Source organism: Poecilia reticulata, chromosome 20, assembly GCF_904066995.2.
Source record: "Poecilia reticulata chromosome 20, P_reticulata-male-v2, whole genome shotgun sequence".
Lineage (NCBI taxonomy): Eukaryota > Metazoa > Chordata > Actinopteri > Cyprinodontiformes > Poeciliidae > Poecilia > Poecilia reticulata.
The window spans coordinates 12,168,227-12,184,192 of record NC_088849.1 but is presented as its reverse complement, the minus strand read 5'-3'; the positions used below and the strand labels follow the sequence as shown (position 1 = coordinate 12,184,192).

General features: G+C 37.0%; 1 protein-coding gene across 4 annotated transcripts in view; it reads right to left on the bottom strand.

Moving 5' to 3' along the window:
• The window catches only part of cntnap2a (contactin associated protein 2a), a 289,428-nt gene that overhangs the window by 122,772 nt on the left and 150,690 nt on the right, over positions 1–15,966 (bottom strand). For all 4 annotated transcript variants that reach the window (XM_081601734.1, XM_081601735.1, XM_008438563.3 and 1 more), the window contains exons 11-12: positions 9,383–9,545; positions 2,975–3,081 (exon numbers count right to left, since the gene is read on the bottom strand). In XM_081601734.1, the coding sequence (XP_081457860.1) occupies positions 2,975–3,081; positions 9,383–9,545 (270 nt within the window). The remainder of the gene's footprint in view (positions 1–2,974; positions 3,082–9,382; positions 9,546–15,966) is intronic.

The following is a 15,966-nucleotide window of genomic DNA, read 5'->3' as shown; positions in this document are numbered from 1 at the left end:
ATGTCTCAAAGAGAATAAACTTGGGTCTTTACTCTCTTGTCTTGGTGTGCAGGTAATTTACGTTGCTGCTTCTCTATCATTTCTCTTCAATGCCTGTCAAGAACCGGTCTCTTGTTCCACTTACTAACAAGATAGCTGACAACATTGTGATGCAAGTTTTGTGTTGATCTTCACTGAGATCAACACATGAACTGCCATAGGTGTACATGAACATGAACACCTAAGGCAGTGCAGAGAAAGAAAAAATCATTTTAAGAGTGAAACTTTTTTGATTCATATTGACTGCTCAGAAGCTTAACAAGAACTTTTTTTTTTAAGTGGTTGCCTTCTGTTAGCTTGGCATGTGTTTCTTATTGGGTCTTCTCATGTGCACAGCCTGCCACTTCTTTCATTCCTTTCTGCTTATTTATTTTGTTTTTTGTCTACTGGAGTATTGATGTTTTTGTCTACAATATTGCACTTTTTTAAAAAATTTTCACAGGGATTTGGAGAAGTAGTTCCTTGTTTGGAAGCCTGTTTGGAAGTCCAGATGTTATCCCGCTGAGCTATCTCAAAAGGGCCAAAAAACTCTTTGAAGTTGCTACTGTAGTTGAAAGTTATTGCTCAAAGGCTGGTACATGACAGCGTCTCAGAAATACCTCCAGATAAAGAACTGAAGAAACAAAATAATGAAAATTATTTTTGCTCTAGTAAAAAATGCTTAAAATCAAGGGTGTTCACATGGGACCAAGTCCGTAAAGGAGAACTAACAGCTTAAACTGCGGTTCCTTACAATAAACCATTTAGAACAGATACAATATCTAGGTGTTTGATCAAAACCAGAATGTTTTATGTCTCGTGACCAGAGTTTGTGTTGTTCCCTCACTCCAATGCAGAAAATCTAAGACACAGTTTTATAACCCGCCAAATTGATTACTGACATAAACTGCTTTCTAGTCCGTAGTTCCACTATAGTGATATATTTAAGCTGCAAGAATGCTGATGGAGAACAGGAAGCAAGTTCACACCACACATTTTTTTTGCTTCTGAATCGGCCATCAGTGTGTTTTAGAATCTGCTTTATAAATGATGCTTTTATTTGTTTTCGAAGCTGAATTCACACTATCTGATTATTAAGTGATATGTTTAAGAGCTGTACAGTCTTTGACATTGGTAGAGTCCAATCTATGTCTTTTAACTCAAATAGACTGTAATCATTGATCTCTGATTACAGTCCTCACTTCAGGACCAGTCTTCCTCTAAACCTGAGGGCAGCAAATTAAATATGTATATTTTTAACCATGCTATTTTTTTTGAAGTTCAGTATGTCTAATTTGCTTTTTAGTCTATGACTATCTTTATTTATTATTCTGTTAATACAATTTTTAGTACATTTTTATTTTATTTGGTTCAATTTAACCACTATTTTTTTATTATTATTTTCAATCCAATGCATTGTGCTATTTTAGATTTTTGTCATTTTAATTTAAACAACAATTTTTATGTTTTTTTATGTTGAGGTACATTTCTAGTTCTAAGTGTATATATATATATATATATATATATATATATATATATATATATATATATAATTTTGAGTTACAAATGTAACTCAAAATTAAACATCTTTCTTGTTCTCTTTGGGATTTAACATGGGCCATTACAGATCATAGCCAACACTTAAAATATATCTGATGCTAACAATGTCAGGTAAATCACAAAATATCTATTGCTGTTTGTACAAATGGATTTGATATAATACCCAATACCAGCATTCTCATCAGTAACACCATTAACTTTTTTTCTATTAATCTAAGTCCTTCATAACTTAGTGGGCAAAAGATTAACCAAATGACAAAAACCAAGCTGGAGGAAATCTGAGACCTGCTTCCATTTCCAGAAACTGAATGATGAACAGTGCCTAATACTGAACACTCTGGAGCTCTGCTGCTCTTCCTGGCTATCACTCTTTCTTGCTCAAGGACTGCAGTGACATTTCAAAGCAATGTGATGTTTCACAGTAAAATGAAACACCTACAACCATCTCAACCAATAACCAGCTGCACCGAGGCAAATATTTGGAGTCCTGTGCCCAATTGGTTGCTTTGAGGGAAAGGAAGAGAATTATTAATTCTTTCTGCCTGCCCACATCTTATTGGCTGAACCAGAACATTTAACCTGCAACTTTATAGTTTTATGCCAATATTGTAGTTTGCTTTGCTTCTGGCTTTTTAATAGAAATACTGACACAACATGCACTACACAATGCAAACCTGTCTCTAATGATAATTTGAACATGAGCTAAATTTAGATTGTAGTTTGCATCATACAGCTTTAATTTTCACATCATGAAAAAGACACACTGAATTTAAGAGTGGAATAAACTGAAATATACAGCTGCTGAACAGCCAAAACGTACAAGGACTAAAATGCTTGCCAGCATTTATCAAAAGATAATTATCAATTATCAAAAAATAATTATCAATTATCTTTTGATAATGCGCCATTTGATTTGATTCCAACTCATGAGTCTGGGAACAATCTAACATTCAGAAGAATAAGTTCTCCACTTTATTTCCCTGTTCAACCTTCAGAGATTTTGTATCATCTGCTGTTTTAGCTCAAATGGATGCTCAACTTTTCTCTCTTGCCCTTTAAAAGAGAACATCTGTGGCTTATGGGAGAAAGAGTGACATTTTCAAAATTTAAAGCTTCTGAAATGCTCTTTCTGATTCTTGCTTGCTTTGTGTGCTGCGGCTTTGAGAGTCGGATTCGTTTTTCTCTGACGGGAACAAAACAGTGCAGTCGGACAAGCTTGGCATCGAAACACTTCAAAAAGTTTATCGGTCTCTGTGCTGAGAACTGTGAGACAGCTTAATCACTCAAACGCAAATGGAAGGGGAAAAAAAAAAATCAAATGCACACACATAGCGCATATTATCATGGAGAAAGACAAAAAGACAGAGACACAGCGGTGTAACTTTACATTACTTACATGTGTGGCAGGTTGCTCCACTGTATCCTGTTCCGTCGCAGTTACAACTAAAACTGTCCCATGTCTGTTTACACCTGCCTCCGTGCTCGCAGTGATTAGGCATACACCTACAGAGACGTGGACAGAGCTCAGAAATATTTACAGGCCACGCTGGCGTATCGCTACACAAGTCAGAAACACATTTAATATATCCACAATTTACTTTGTAACGATATGAGTGGTTGAGTGGATGTGAACAAACTACACGGTTATAAAATCCAACATGATGCATACTACATAATTCCAAAGTGAATAATTATTTGTGAATCTCAAAACATTCATGTAGTTGCACAAGCACTTTATGGAAAACATTGCTTATTAAAACATACAATTTTCTGCGCAGCGGTGCAGGGGATTTGCACATTTTAGTATTCTGAAATTGTGAGTGCACTGTTATGGAAGAACAGAAGTTTACAATGTAAATCCATCCTGGATCAACAGGAGGCTGACCAATAACTCCTTCAAAATAATAAAAAAACATCTAAATTGAAAGGGTATTTTGGTTTTAGTGTTTCACTGACCTAAGCTTTTTTTAAATCAACAACAGATACAGGGCCTGCAAGAAATATTTAACAGTTCTTGAACTTTATCATTACATTTCTGAAAAATATCCCTCAAGGTCAGTTGGGTTGGATGAAGAGCACCTGAACATCAATTTTCAAGTTCTCAACTGGATTTGTGTCTGGACTGGGTCATTCTAACCAATGAATGTGATTTGTTCTCAAACATGTTCTTTTCTTCAACAAGGTTTCTTCCAGGAGTGCTGCATTTAGTTCAACCATCTAATACCGTCTGACTAGTCTTCCCGTTAATGGGGAAGAAATGCCGTCCAACAACATGACAGAATAGAATAGAATATACTTTATTGATTGCTCTGCAACCCCAGATCCAGAACCAAACGTGGAGAAGCAGCATTCAGCTTCTATCCCCCACAAATCTGGAACAAATGTCGAGAAAATTGTAAAACAGTCAAAACACTGAGTTCCTCTAAATCGAGACCAAAAACCCAGATGTTTGGAGTTGCTTTTGAACTATAATAAATGAAACACTAACCAGCATTTTGATGTGTAATGAAAAATGTAATGGGTAAATTGTTGATTGTGTGTTCTATGACTTTGTGCTTTTATGATGTAATGTTTGAAATGTGCTAAATACATTTCATTTATTGATTTTTTTAAACAATTAGTTTATAAGAACAGGTAACAACATTCTCCAGTATTTAGGAAAGAACCAAATAATTCTTGCAAATGAATAAAAAGAACCTACATTTTTTGTCCCGCATGGAAATTTTCACACTAGTTTTTTTTCGTTGTGCTTTAACCACATCAGCGTATCAAATGTTTCCAAGAGTAGAGTACTGAACTCTAAAATCGATTAATGAGGCTATATGTACAGAAATGCACATATTAATAGACATCATATTTAATAAATTATAAAAAATGTAGAAACAAAAAAATGTGCTCTAATGAGGTTCATTTAACAGATTAAAAGCACATTTCTAGCTTTCATTAAGCACATATTTCTTTATCAAATGTAATATTGTAATCCTAACAGAAATAATGGCTCGAAAACATCCTTCTATTTAATATTACATATAATGTGTTTCAATTAGTGAACTGTGTGTGTATACACACACACACACGCACACACACGCACACGCACACACACACACACACGCACACACACACACACACACACGCACACACACACACACACACACACACACACACACACAGAGAGATCTAGGGGCACTCTTGCAAACATTCCCATGCACATGATATGTAGCTGGGGCTTAATTTTTTTAATGAATCAAAGCTATGAAAGTAAGAGGAAAGCCAGCTGAAGCAACACAAACACTGAGTCAAAGAGCAGCAGGGTTCCTCTGAAATTGCCACATTCTTGGCCAAGTTGGAAATCAGGCCATTTAAGAGCACACAGGCATTCTGTCTTTATGGCTAAACAAGATGGCAACTGTAGAGACACCGCCTGTAATGATGAAGCTGAAATACAAGTTTTATTTATTTATTTATTTTTCCCACGTGTCTATATACAACAGTAAACCTTTAAGAGCTCCTAAGCTGCAGAAAACAACAACTGTGCTCCTGCTTTACAAAACTCAGTACAGCTTCAGCAGGCAAAGACGCCGAGATAAAATGTCATTGTGCTTGCACAATGGGTTGCAATTGACAAGTCCTGACAATTTCAAAAGACATTATTCTTAGCGAACTGGGAGCACTGAACCATACTAACTACTCTGGGCTTTGTGTGAGAGGAGAGAAAAATCTATGGGGAGATTGAAGCTGATGTAGGATTTGTGTTCAGTTTTTTTTTCTCCTACTGCTTGTGTTGCTGTATCACCCTTTTAGAATAACATTGATATTGTGGAAAATTGCGTGTGCATTGCTTTGTGTGTCTGCAGGATGCAGAATTCGGCTGTTCTGTGTGTGTGTTTTTTTTATTTCTCAGTCTAAACAGAAACCCTCAGTGGAACGGCATTGATCAAAAGGAGGTCAGACAGGCCCATTGAACTGCCTTCAAAGACATTCTGATTAGTTAGATGGTAACACAGCGTCCATTCATCTTCTGTGGCAGAACAAGGCCCACCTGAAGTAGTGCACTGCTGATACACAACTTTTGAAGTAATAGAGGTTGGCAATAATGCAAGTTATAATGACAGAAACCTGGCTATTTTCCGATCATTACAAGATGTTTTAAGAAACTAAGTCAGTCTGTTTCAAGCAACAAGTAGCCACACAACAACACAGCTATCTGGAACAAAGATAAACACATCTGTTATCAGTTATTTTTGATACATAATCGGAAACGGTGACGTTTTCAATAACAGGTGGTTGCACCAAGTGTCATCTCCCTAATTTCTTTTTTTTTTTTTACATGAACACAAAACTTTCTTGACCAGTGCATATTAGCTTATAAAACTTGAAGAAGATATGGCCAGTTTCCCAAAATTACTCTAAGGGAACATTCACTATTCAGCAGGAAACAAAATAAACTACAACAAACTGAGGCAAACCTCAATTTTGAGAATTTTTTTGTTTTGTGTAATGAGGACGGTAACATTTAGTGTAAATTTGGCATAAAGCTAACACAGTATCTTGCTGGCTGGGTGAATATCTGGGGCTACTTCGCAATGTCAGGATCTGGACGATTTGTCCAGAGGAATTCTGTTATTTACCAGAAAATCCTGGAGGAGTATGTTATATATATATATAATGAATGTTTTAGTGTACAGTAGTTCAGTCAAAATCTGGACGACAAAAAATGACTAAGATGTTGGGATTTGACTGTGAACAGGACGTTTATTCTCAAAAACCTTTTCATACCAGGAATGTGCTATTTTCCGCACTATAAGGCGCACCGGATTATAAGGTGCACCTTCAACGAATGGCCTATTTAAAAACCTTTTCACATATAAGGTGCACCGCATTATAAGGCGCACAGAATAGGCGCTATGGGACGCGATTTGTTCAGTTCTCTACAAATGTGTATGTGTAATAATAAAGAAGCGGTCCCCGAGTGCTTTATATAGTAGGCTGCCCCAGTCATTGTTTCACTCACGGTGTTGGTGTTGCGATATTGTGCCCAACTGCTTTCTGGGTAACACAGACCAACCGACACGCTGCCGCCGCAGTCTCTGTCTCTCTTCCCCCGCCGAAGAGAGCCTTCCGCAACTAGGCCGGGGCGTGGTCAGACGATGGTCACCCTTCTCCGTTCGCGCACAGCATGTTCGTGTAGATAGGGGTGCTTGAGGACCTGCCCTTTTTGCTCCTTACCCCCAAGTGCCCTTTTGGTCAATTTTCTTTTTTGGGTATTATTATTTCTAAGCCCTCTTCTGACACATAATAACATGTACTAAAATATTTTATTTATTTATTTATTTTTGTACAACATAATAAGCCCACCGGTTACCTTGTTACCTTTGACCTTTTGCCCATGACAAATGACGCAGTTGCCTCTCGCGCAGTGAGATAAGGCGGCTAACTGCGGAGCTCAACGTAGCGAACGTTCCAGATTACAGAACAGTTTTTGGTGAATTAAAAAGTTTTTGGTGAATAAAGTGGAGTAGACTTGCTAATTGTCAAATGATAGAAAACGTTGAGCGTATCGTTTCTGCTTCAGCTCGGAGTCGCAGTTTAAGCAGAGAGGTAATGAAATGCGACAGACAATGAATGGCCTCTATGTCTGCCTTTCTTTGAAGAACTACTGAGCGGGAGGAGACAGCCAGGTGAGGAGAAACTGTTCTTAACTATCGATTCAGTATTTTTATTATACAGACAGTAGGCTGTTGTTGTGCTATTAGCTAGCTGCTAGCCAACGACTTTGCTAGCAAAGCAAGATAACTGAACAGCTTCATCCCTGTATTGTTAATGATAGCAGTCATTCTTCAGTATTGCTTATGCAATAAGGGCACATCGCCCGTCCAAAACCGATCATCTCCATAATGGATTTATGTCTTCTAATTTCCCTTTGTTGCACAATGTACATTGCATTTATTCCAGTGTTAGGTAAATGTATCTTGAAGGAGAATAACACTTAAATAATAGTCCAACAAGGATATTCATTTAGAATTAAAAATAACTTACCTTGAGCTACCATGATAGATATAATGTATGTAATAAAAGTGTCATTAATGAAGGGGAAAAAACTCAATCCAGACTTTAAGTAAGTTTAGGGTTTGGTTTGCAGAGTATGCAGTTAAAAATGTTTCCCAATTATTCAATGAAAAAATTTTGCCTCAGTTAAGTAAAATAAAATTGTAATCAAAACTTTTGGAATTGTAATGATTCCTTTTTTTAAACTAAGTTTTGTTTAAAAAACTTTTTTGTAAAGTTAAATAACTCATTTTGGTCTTGTGAACTTAAAAATGTATTTGCCAAACATAAACTTTTATTTGCACACATCAGAAATCTTTTGTTGCGATTTTGGGCCCTGCCCACGACATTATGTGAGAATCACAAGCAAAACTTTGAGTCACAAACAAAAACTCAGCAGGCTTTTCTCATGGTGACATGCATTAACAATTAAATTTTTACATATCTTGCTAAATTGCGGGTTTGAATATTGCAATACTTTCCTATAACAAAATGGACCTGCAGAAAGAAATGACTAATAAAATATCTACCATAGGCATAGCTGTATGGTCTATATTGAGATTTTCCTTAGCTTTGATTGTATATCTCACAATTTTGTAATTTATCATTGTTTATTAAACTCTGAAACCTGAGAGGCTTTGTTAATATTCTGGCCTAGAATGTGGTTAGATGTGCCCTTTTTTTTGTTGAGCACCTGCCCCTTTAGTGGTTTCTGCACAGCCCTGTTAACAAACCAGTGTTCTGACAACTATCCCAGCATGCACCGCGCGCTTCTTCTTCTACGTGCGAAAATGAAGTCGGTGGCTGCTTACCGTAGTTGCTAGACCAGTTGTGGCTCAATATTAGTCAATATATAAGGCACACCGGATTATAAGGCGCACTGTTGGCTTTTGAGGAAATTGAAGGTTTTTAGGTGCGTCTTATAGTGCGGAAAATACGGTACAAATGAATGAGTTAGATTCCTCATTGCCAGATGCCACAAAAGCTTAATGGCATTTGTTGTGGCCGACTATGCTACACTCTTAGGCCAACAATCTGGTTTAGAGGGAATTACTGGTACTTAAATGGTTAGATTGCTTCAGAAAAGTTTTTGCTTTTTATCCGCATGAACACAAGAAATTTGCATATGTTTTCACAGAACTGAAGATGAAGGATCTATTATTGTTAAAATGACCTGTTCTAACCTTTCTGGCAAACAACAATATTCTCAATAGATAAACAACTGAATCAAACTGAAATGTCAACAACTTGTTAGAAGTTGTTGACAACATTGAGAAATGGCACAAAAAGTATCCGACGCTTGCCAAGTTACACTTCCCCAATTAGATGGAGAACTATGTGACTCATTTTTGATGCTTGATTAAGATCGCACAGCCTTTTTCCAAAGGGTGAAATATGTGATATAGCTTTAAAATGAAAGCAGATAGCACTTGCTCACATTCCCCCTACACCATGAAGCCACCCTTTAAATTATATCCATTTATCAGACTGACAAGTGCATTTAAATGAGCCACATATAAACATAATTCATTTGATGTTGTACAGACGACAAAGAAAGCTCTGATTAATTTGTCTCAGGATCAAATTCAAAGGTTTTACATAAACAGTATTGTTTGCTTTGTGACTTTCATTCCAAAACTCCTGATTTATGACACTACTGTGTTTGTGCTCTTTCTTATTTGTCCATTTCTCTTTCATGAACTGTAAGGTGTGTGTGTGTGGGTGTGTGTTTGTGCAGGTAGCAGTGGATTGTTCCTACCTGTCTATGATTGCACACATGTCCAGGCTGATATTCTCAAATGCTCCCACTGTGCCTTTCTCCACTGCATGCAAATCAGCAGGTTGGTCGTCTACCAGGATCGCCTGCATGCATCCCTGAAAGGATCGCTGGGATGGTGGCAGCGGTGTTCGCAAAAAGTACCCTGGAAACAAGCAACGTCACCATATAATACAATACTACAGGAATATTTTAATTGCTGCAAAATATGGAAAGTGTTGTATGAAAGAAAAAAAAAATCAACAAAGCTGAAGCCTAAAAAGCATCCAAGTTGGAACAGAAACACAAACAAAGTGACTGGCAGTTTTGAACAAAGCAGGAAGATTGTGGGAAGAACACTGTGTTTTTTTTTGTTTGTTTTTTTTTTGATCAACCACTTCAAACCTTCAGCAGAGGTATAGACATTAAACATACCAAGAACATAAGCCTTGAGAAGGAACAACAGACCATATCAGTGGCCAGTTAATGTCATTTTTCTTTTTTCTTTTTTTTTTTACAACCATGAACCTTTATCAGGATTCTGTCTTTAGACATTACAGACAAGGTCTAGCAGGAGTCAATGGCCCATCCAGAAGAACCACTGGGCCTTGACTAAATCGGGAACAAGTGTAGGACAAGTCTCTATACTTATCCTTTTTATGTGCGCTGAGATTATACAAACACGCATACACACACACACACAAGTGTACAAAAATTGAAACATCATAACCAGCGTTACTCCAACACATTTGAGTACACTTTCCCATGGAATAATGAAGTGCCTCTGCAGAGCAAAGGCAGAGTGCTAAATTTGACATGAGAACCTAAAACTAAATCTCTGCTACAAGCACAGAGGTAAGTCATAAAACACAGCAGCTCAATGACATCTCCATCATACTGATGTTATAAGCTGTCATACACCCCAGCTTGGCCATCAGCCTCAAGGCCAAAGCATCAGAAAGGCTTACAGTTAGAGGCATATGTACACTGTGCACGTGTGTGTGTCTGCTTGCAAACATTATTCAAGTTCATGTGGCTTACTAAAAAGCAGTAAATGCTTGTAACTGTGTGCATGTTTTTGCCAGATTAAGCTCATTCTTTACATCTTTTTATTTCATTTCATGCCTAAAAAGTTTCTTCTGTCGTTCTTGCCATCTGTCTGTCCTTTTGCCACACCTGCCTGCTGTCATTTCTGAGGAGTGGGAGACAGGCAGTTGGAGGAAAAAGAGAGAGGACATGTGGAAAGTTAGAGAGAGGAAAGAGAGGGATAGGTAAAGGGAGAGAAAAAGAGGGGGGGAGAGAGAAAGATGTGGAACAGAGCAGCTGGTTGGCAGCACTTTTGAGTCCTGTAGATACCCTGTGAATACAAAGGATCCTGAGTATGTGGAAGAATGGGAGATGTAATGCATGAACCTGTGGGTGGATGGATATGCATTGTTAAAAGGAACAAAGACGACATGGATGTGTTGCTTTGATGCTCCATCTAAGCCACCACATGAATGTTTATACAGTTTACAAAGGTTACAACACACGTTGAATAGTTTACATCAAATATAAACACAAATTCACACCAGCAGTCGACAAGGAAACCTGAATCTGCAAGTTAGCGCTACTATTATCTTTACTGTATTTCAGTGCCAAAATATCTCGATCAATATAACAGTCCTACTCAAGGAGGATCCTCAGATACATTTGGTCGTATATTTAAACACACTCACTGTTAGGTACATAAAGCTACAAACAATTTCTAACTAAGCTGATTATATTATTAATCTCATTATTCTCAAATCTGTGTCATTGTATGGTTTTAATTTGTTGCACGCGCAGACCAGAACACCGTTCAGTATCTGGAACAACAGCAGTAATCCCCTACAGTCGTCCTGGCACTCGTTCACAGTTTTCCTGTTGTGCCCAGAGAGCTTATTTTACAATACACACTGGAAGAACAACAGCTCCTATTTTCCAGGCCACAGCCAAGGCTGCGACTAATTCAGAGACGCTATTTCAGAAGACGCAAACTGGAAATTTGCCAAAATGCTCTGATGAGAAAATGTGTTTACATTTTTCAAGGAAGATTCTTAAGGGACAAAACACTACTCCCAAAAATATGAAGTGTCAAGTAAACATTTATTTTTGAGGGCAGTCTTTTTTAGGTAAAATCTACAACATTTACAAAAATAATAATTTGAAATATCCATGAGCAAATACAGATAACGTCGTACAGTTAGTGATGGTGTCAGGACCAAGCAGATAGATTTCTCCCAGACAAGAAACATTGTGACATTTCAATATCTTTGCATGAGATTTCATTTCACATCTATTAAGCATTCAAAGATTCACACTCTGATAATTATGGCAGAGCCTCATCATGTCTAATTCATCCCAAAATGATGGGGATGTGGGATTAGTGCATAAATCAAATTTAAATTCAAGCATTCAAAGTTTTTTGGTTGTAATTTGTAAACAAAAATCGTAAGGGATAAAAATGCCAATTTTCAAATTAGTTTCCTGGGATGGTACTTTAAAAAGTCAGAAAATGATTTGCAACATGAGAAATAAAAAGATAGCAACAGTTTCAAATGTATTTAATCATTAAAATGGCTAAAAGTGAAGTGATCCGAGATGTGATGTCATCATTAATCATATAGTCCTATCGGTTGAATGTTCTTCAGCATCTTATAATTGATAATTCTGATGAGTGTATCCATAGGTCACAGTTCAAGCAGAAGAAAGAGCTTAGCTTTCTTACAGGGTTCTGTCTGTCCTGCCTCTTCAAAAATGTAATTTGTGGATGTCTTATGTCATTTCATTATTTCTCTAGGCACAGCTTCGGGAATGAGAAACTATTTTCTGTAAAATTTACTTTGGGTTCTCAAACACAGGAAGGGTGGAGACAATGAACGACAGAACGGTCTGGTGATCCTTGTGTAATCAAATAGCTACATAAGTACTTTTTGTTTTTGGAAGTTGTGGTGCAAACTTATGATTCTGCTTTTTCATCCAAAGAGATCTGGTTTTGCGTGTGTGATGGGATCAATGCTGCTATCCCCCCCCCCCAGTTTTAAAACCCAATCAGGCACATAATGCATATGCGTACCAAAACTATCTCAACAGTGAAAACACATTTCCTCGCCCTCTATTCGTTTAAATGTAACTTCTGGATTATCTAACACAATACAGTCCTTCAAATATGTCCCAAGTGTTTAAAAAAAAAGCTTTCCAGGATGAGATTACTTATCTCCCAGGTGCACTGAAGCCTTCTAAATTCATTACATCACACTGTAAAGGTCAAGTAAAACTCCCTGTTTCAGGCCTTTTCTGAGCTGTGGAATATAAATCTCTCACCATCTGTGTCAGATAAGTTCTGAATGAGCATGGGCAATTTAGGTTTTATCTATCAGATGAACATTTAATGGGGACAAAACAACACTGTGAAGAACGCAGGCAGACACAAGTAGTACAATAGTCATTGCTGTCACCAAATTCCTGCTTTCTATACCATGATTAAGCTTGTTACCGTGCATGTCCCATTTGACCTTTTTTATAATAAATGTGCTCAGCCAAAACACCACAAGTGAATGTAAAAAGCTATACCAAAACAAATAATAAAACAACTACAATAATAAGAGCAACATGACAGGAAGAATGTCAGATTTGCTCAGATAACTTTTGTTTTACCAACACTCCTTCACACTTGGTTTAACAGCAAATAGGCATTTAAAATCAGCTGGAATGCAGATGCTCTTTGCAGATTCTTGAACTACGTCTTCCGGGGTGATTCAAAAATTCCCATGAGATGGCCTCTACTTTCACATAATCATATGGATCCAGATAACACCAGTTCTATAATTGTTCATCAGACAATATGAAACACGACTGGCCACACTTGCCTCACACCAAGGCCATCACTATATTTTGCTCAGTCCAGGCTGCTAGCATCCCAAATGCTAATTCTCTTGGTAGTTTGGCTGCTTTAGTGCACACTGCTCTGCAAAGGATCTCCTCACCAGTAAATACCCAGCAACAGCTACTGTAGGTCTCTTAAATATAAATATTGATGGGATGGGGTAAAGACCTCCAAATTCACATCAGCTAGTGGCTGCGTGACAGAAAGAATTTAAGAGTTTAAATATAAAATGTCTCTGCCATGTGATCAAAGAAAAGAAGCTCAAAGATAAGGAGAAAAAAGTACGAGGTACAAGTTATAGGCTTCATGATATCATTTTACTATAGTTATAGGGCAAGTTATAAAAACAAATGCTAAGAGTGAGGTAATACTATGGTTTTCTTGACACTGAAATAAGGTTTTATAAAATTTGTTGCAGTAATTCAGCAGTGTATGAATGTTAAGGGTGAGACGGGAGTACAAAGAGTCTCACCCAATGCACTCAATGTGTTGTGAACTGAACTAGCTAGTTCAACTAAATGTTTTCATGAGGCCTGATGGGGCAACATGAGTAATAAACCAAAAAAACATAATGAGCCATAAAAAAAAAAATTGGAATAGGGTCTTATAAATATCATCTGCTGTTGGACTTCAGGTTTTGCGGTCAAGATGCTAATTTTACGTTTTGCCTAAAACATTGATAAAAACCAATCATTTCATTTCAATTGTTGAAGTAGTATATCAAAAGCAGAACAAGTCATCTCAAAATTGCAATCACCAGCATCTCATTTTGTTTCATGTCGTTTTGTTGCCATTAGTCAAACCCTTTATAGAATATTGTCACAAATTTGCCACAAACCACCACAGGGCCAACATGTTTTATCTCTACCACTAATGCTTAATGATGCATTCTTAACATGTATTATACCAAAATCCTCCAATGGCTGGAGGCAAGCCCAAATATGCCAAATTTAGTTTATTCCACATTACATGTCTAAGTTTATATTAACTGGGATATTTTCAGCTTACAGTCTCTACTTATTTGAAGTCAGTTTCACAGAAAAAGCCCAATCTATTTTTATGTAATTGTAAATAAATTCAAAAGTAAAAGATGCGCATGTAAAATGTACTCTTTGTATCAAATAAATAAATCTGCATAAGTAAATACATTTATATACATGTTTTTAAGACTAATAAATACATGTTTAAAAAAACGTCTCACTATAGTTTAAGTACATCTGAGATGTTATTCTATAGTCAAAAAGCACATGAGTCAGCAAAGCGGTACATGTGGTGAACTCCTCCCTTCTAACAGATTTTCCACCCCAGGCTTTAAAAGCAACAGTTGTCAAACCATTAATTTAACAAAGAACAAGTACATTTCAGCAACACAATAGTTCAAAGTGATTTACATGACTAATGCATAACATAGTAACCAAATATGAAGCAAGCATCAAATATACACCAGATATATTAATGTATTTGTTTTTCAAAGGTGTTCCTAAGCAAGTGGGTTTTTAGTCTTGATTTAAAGAAACTAAGTGTTTTGACTTTTTTGCATTTTTCTGGAAGTTTGTTCCAGGTTAGGAGAAGCGACCTGAATGCTGCTTCTCCATGTCACCTGAACCAGAAGACTAGCCCAAACCTCTCAGTTCTAACTTTCCTTGAATTCAGGTCTGACCCTCACTTGCTTATAAAGGTCTTTCACTAATAATAACTAGAACATAAGTTTTATTTTTTTTATTTTTCATATATATACATTTTCTTTGTACTCGGGACAGTGCAGATGACAGAGATTTTAGACTCACAGGAATTAAATATAGTGACCCCATTAAAATAAAACAAACAAGCTGCGACAAAAAAATGAAGGGGTTTCTTCTTTACAAACCCCTTCATTTTTTGAATGAAGGGGTTCAAAAATGAAGCCTTTTATGCTGCAACTAAAAGGCTTAGTCGCAGCATATTTTTAATTGATTCCAAAATCCAGGAAACCTCACATAAATAGAAATAGAACGGGACCAGGTGCAAACGGTTTTGAGCCAACACTAATCAGGCTGTGATTTAGCACTGTGGTTGGACAATAAGCACAGACAGTTTTAAAATGACTCAAAAGGTGACTGTAGTTGCTCCTGCTGGGTTTTTCTCTCGACATAAGAGGTTCCACTGAAAGCAAATGAACGCCTTAAATCCTTGTGATTTGAAGCAGATGGCTACATGGATGACTGAACCTACATAAATTACTGAGAGCAATTATCTCAGGTCTTGTCATGTATAGAAAAGAACATAGTCTCTTCATGACACAAAGGGGTCTCTGCTAATTGTGGCACAGTGAATGTAATGTCTCCCTTCCAGGACGTGCTGATGAAAGACTGTTTGAGAGCTTTAGGACAGCTTAATTTGCCTGGCCTGTTTGACTCATCAAGTTGAGTGATCGGAAAGAATAATTGAGGGCAAGCTAAAGGCTAAACTATCTTTTGTACACTAGATATATTATTCGGTTTCCTCTGTTCTAGGATGAAAATTGGCCTCTGATGGGTTGGAGTGTTTTAAATAAATGCTCCAGATTTTCCATCTGAGGTCTAAATACATGTTCAACTGTGTGCTGTGGACTTTCATGGCTTTTGGTCAAACACCCACACATCCTGTTCAGACAAATTAAAAGGCAAAAAAAAGTGCACATTAGCCTACACAGACAGTGCTT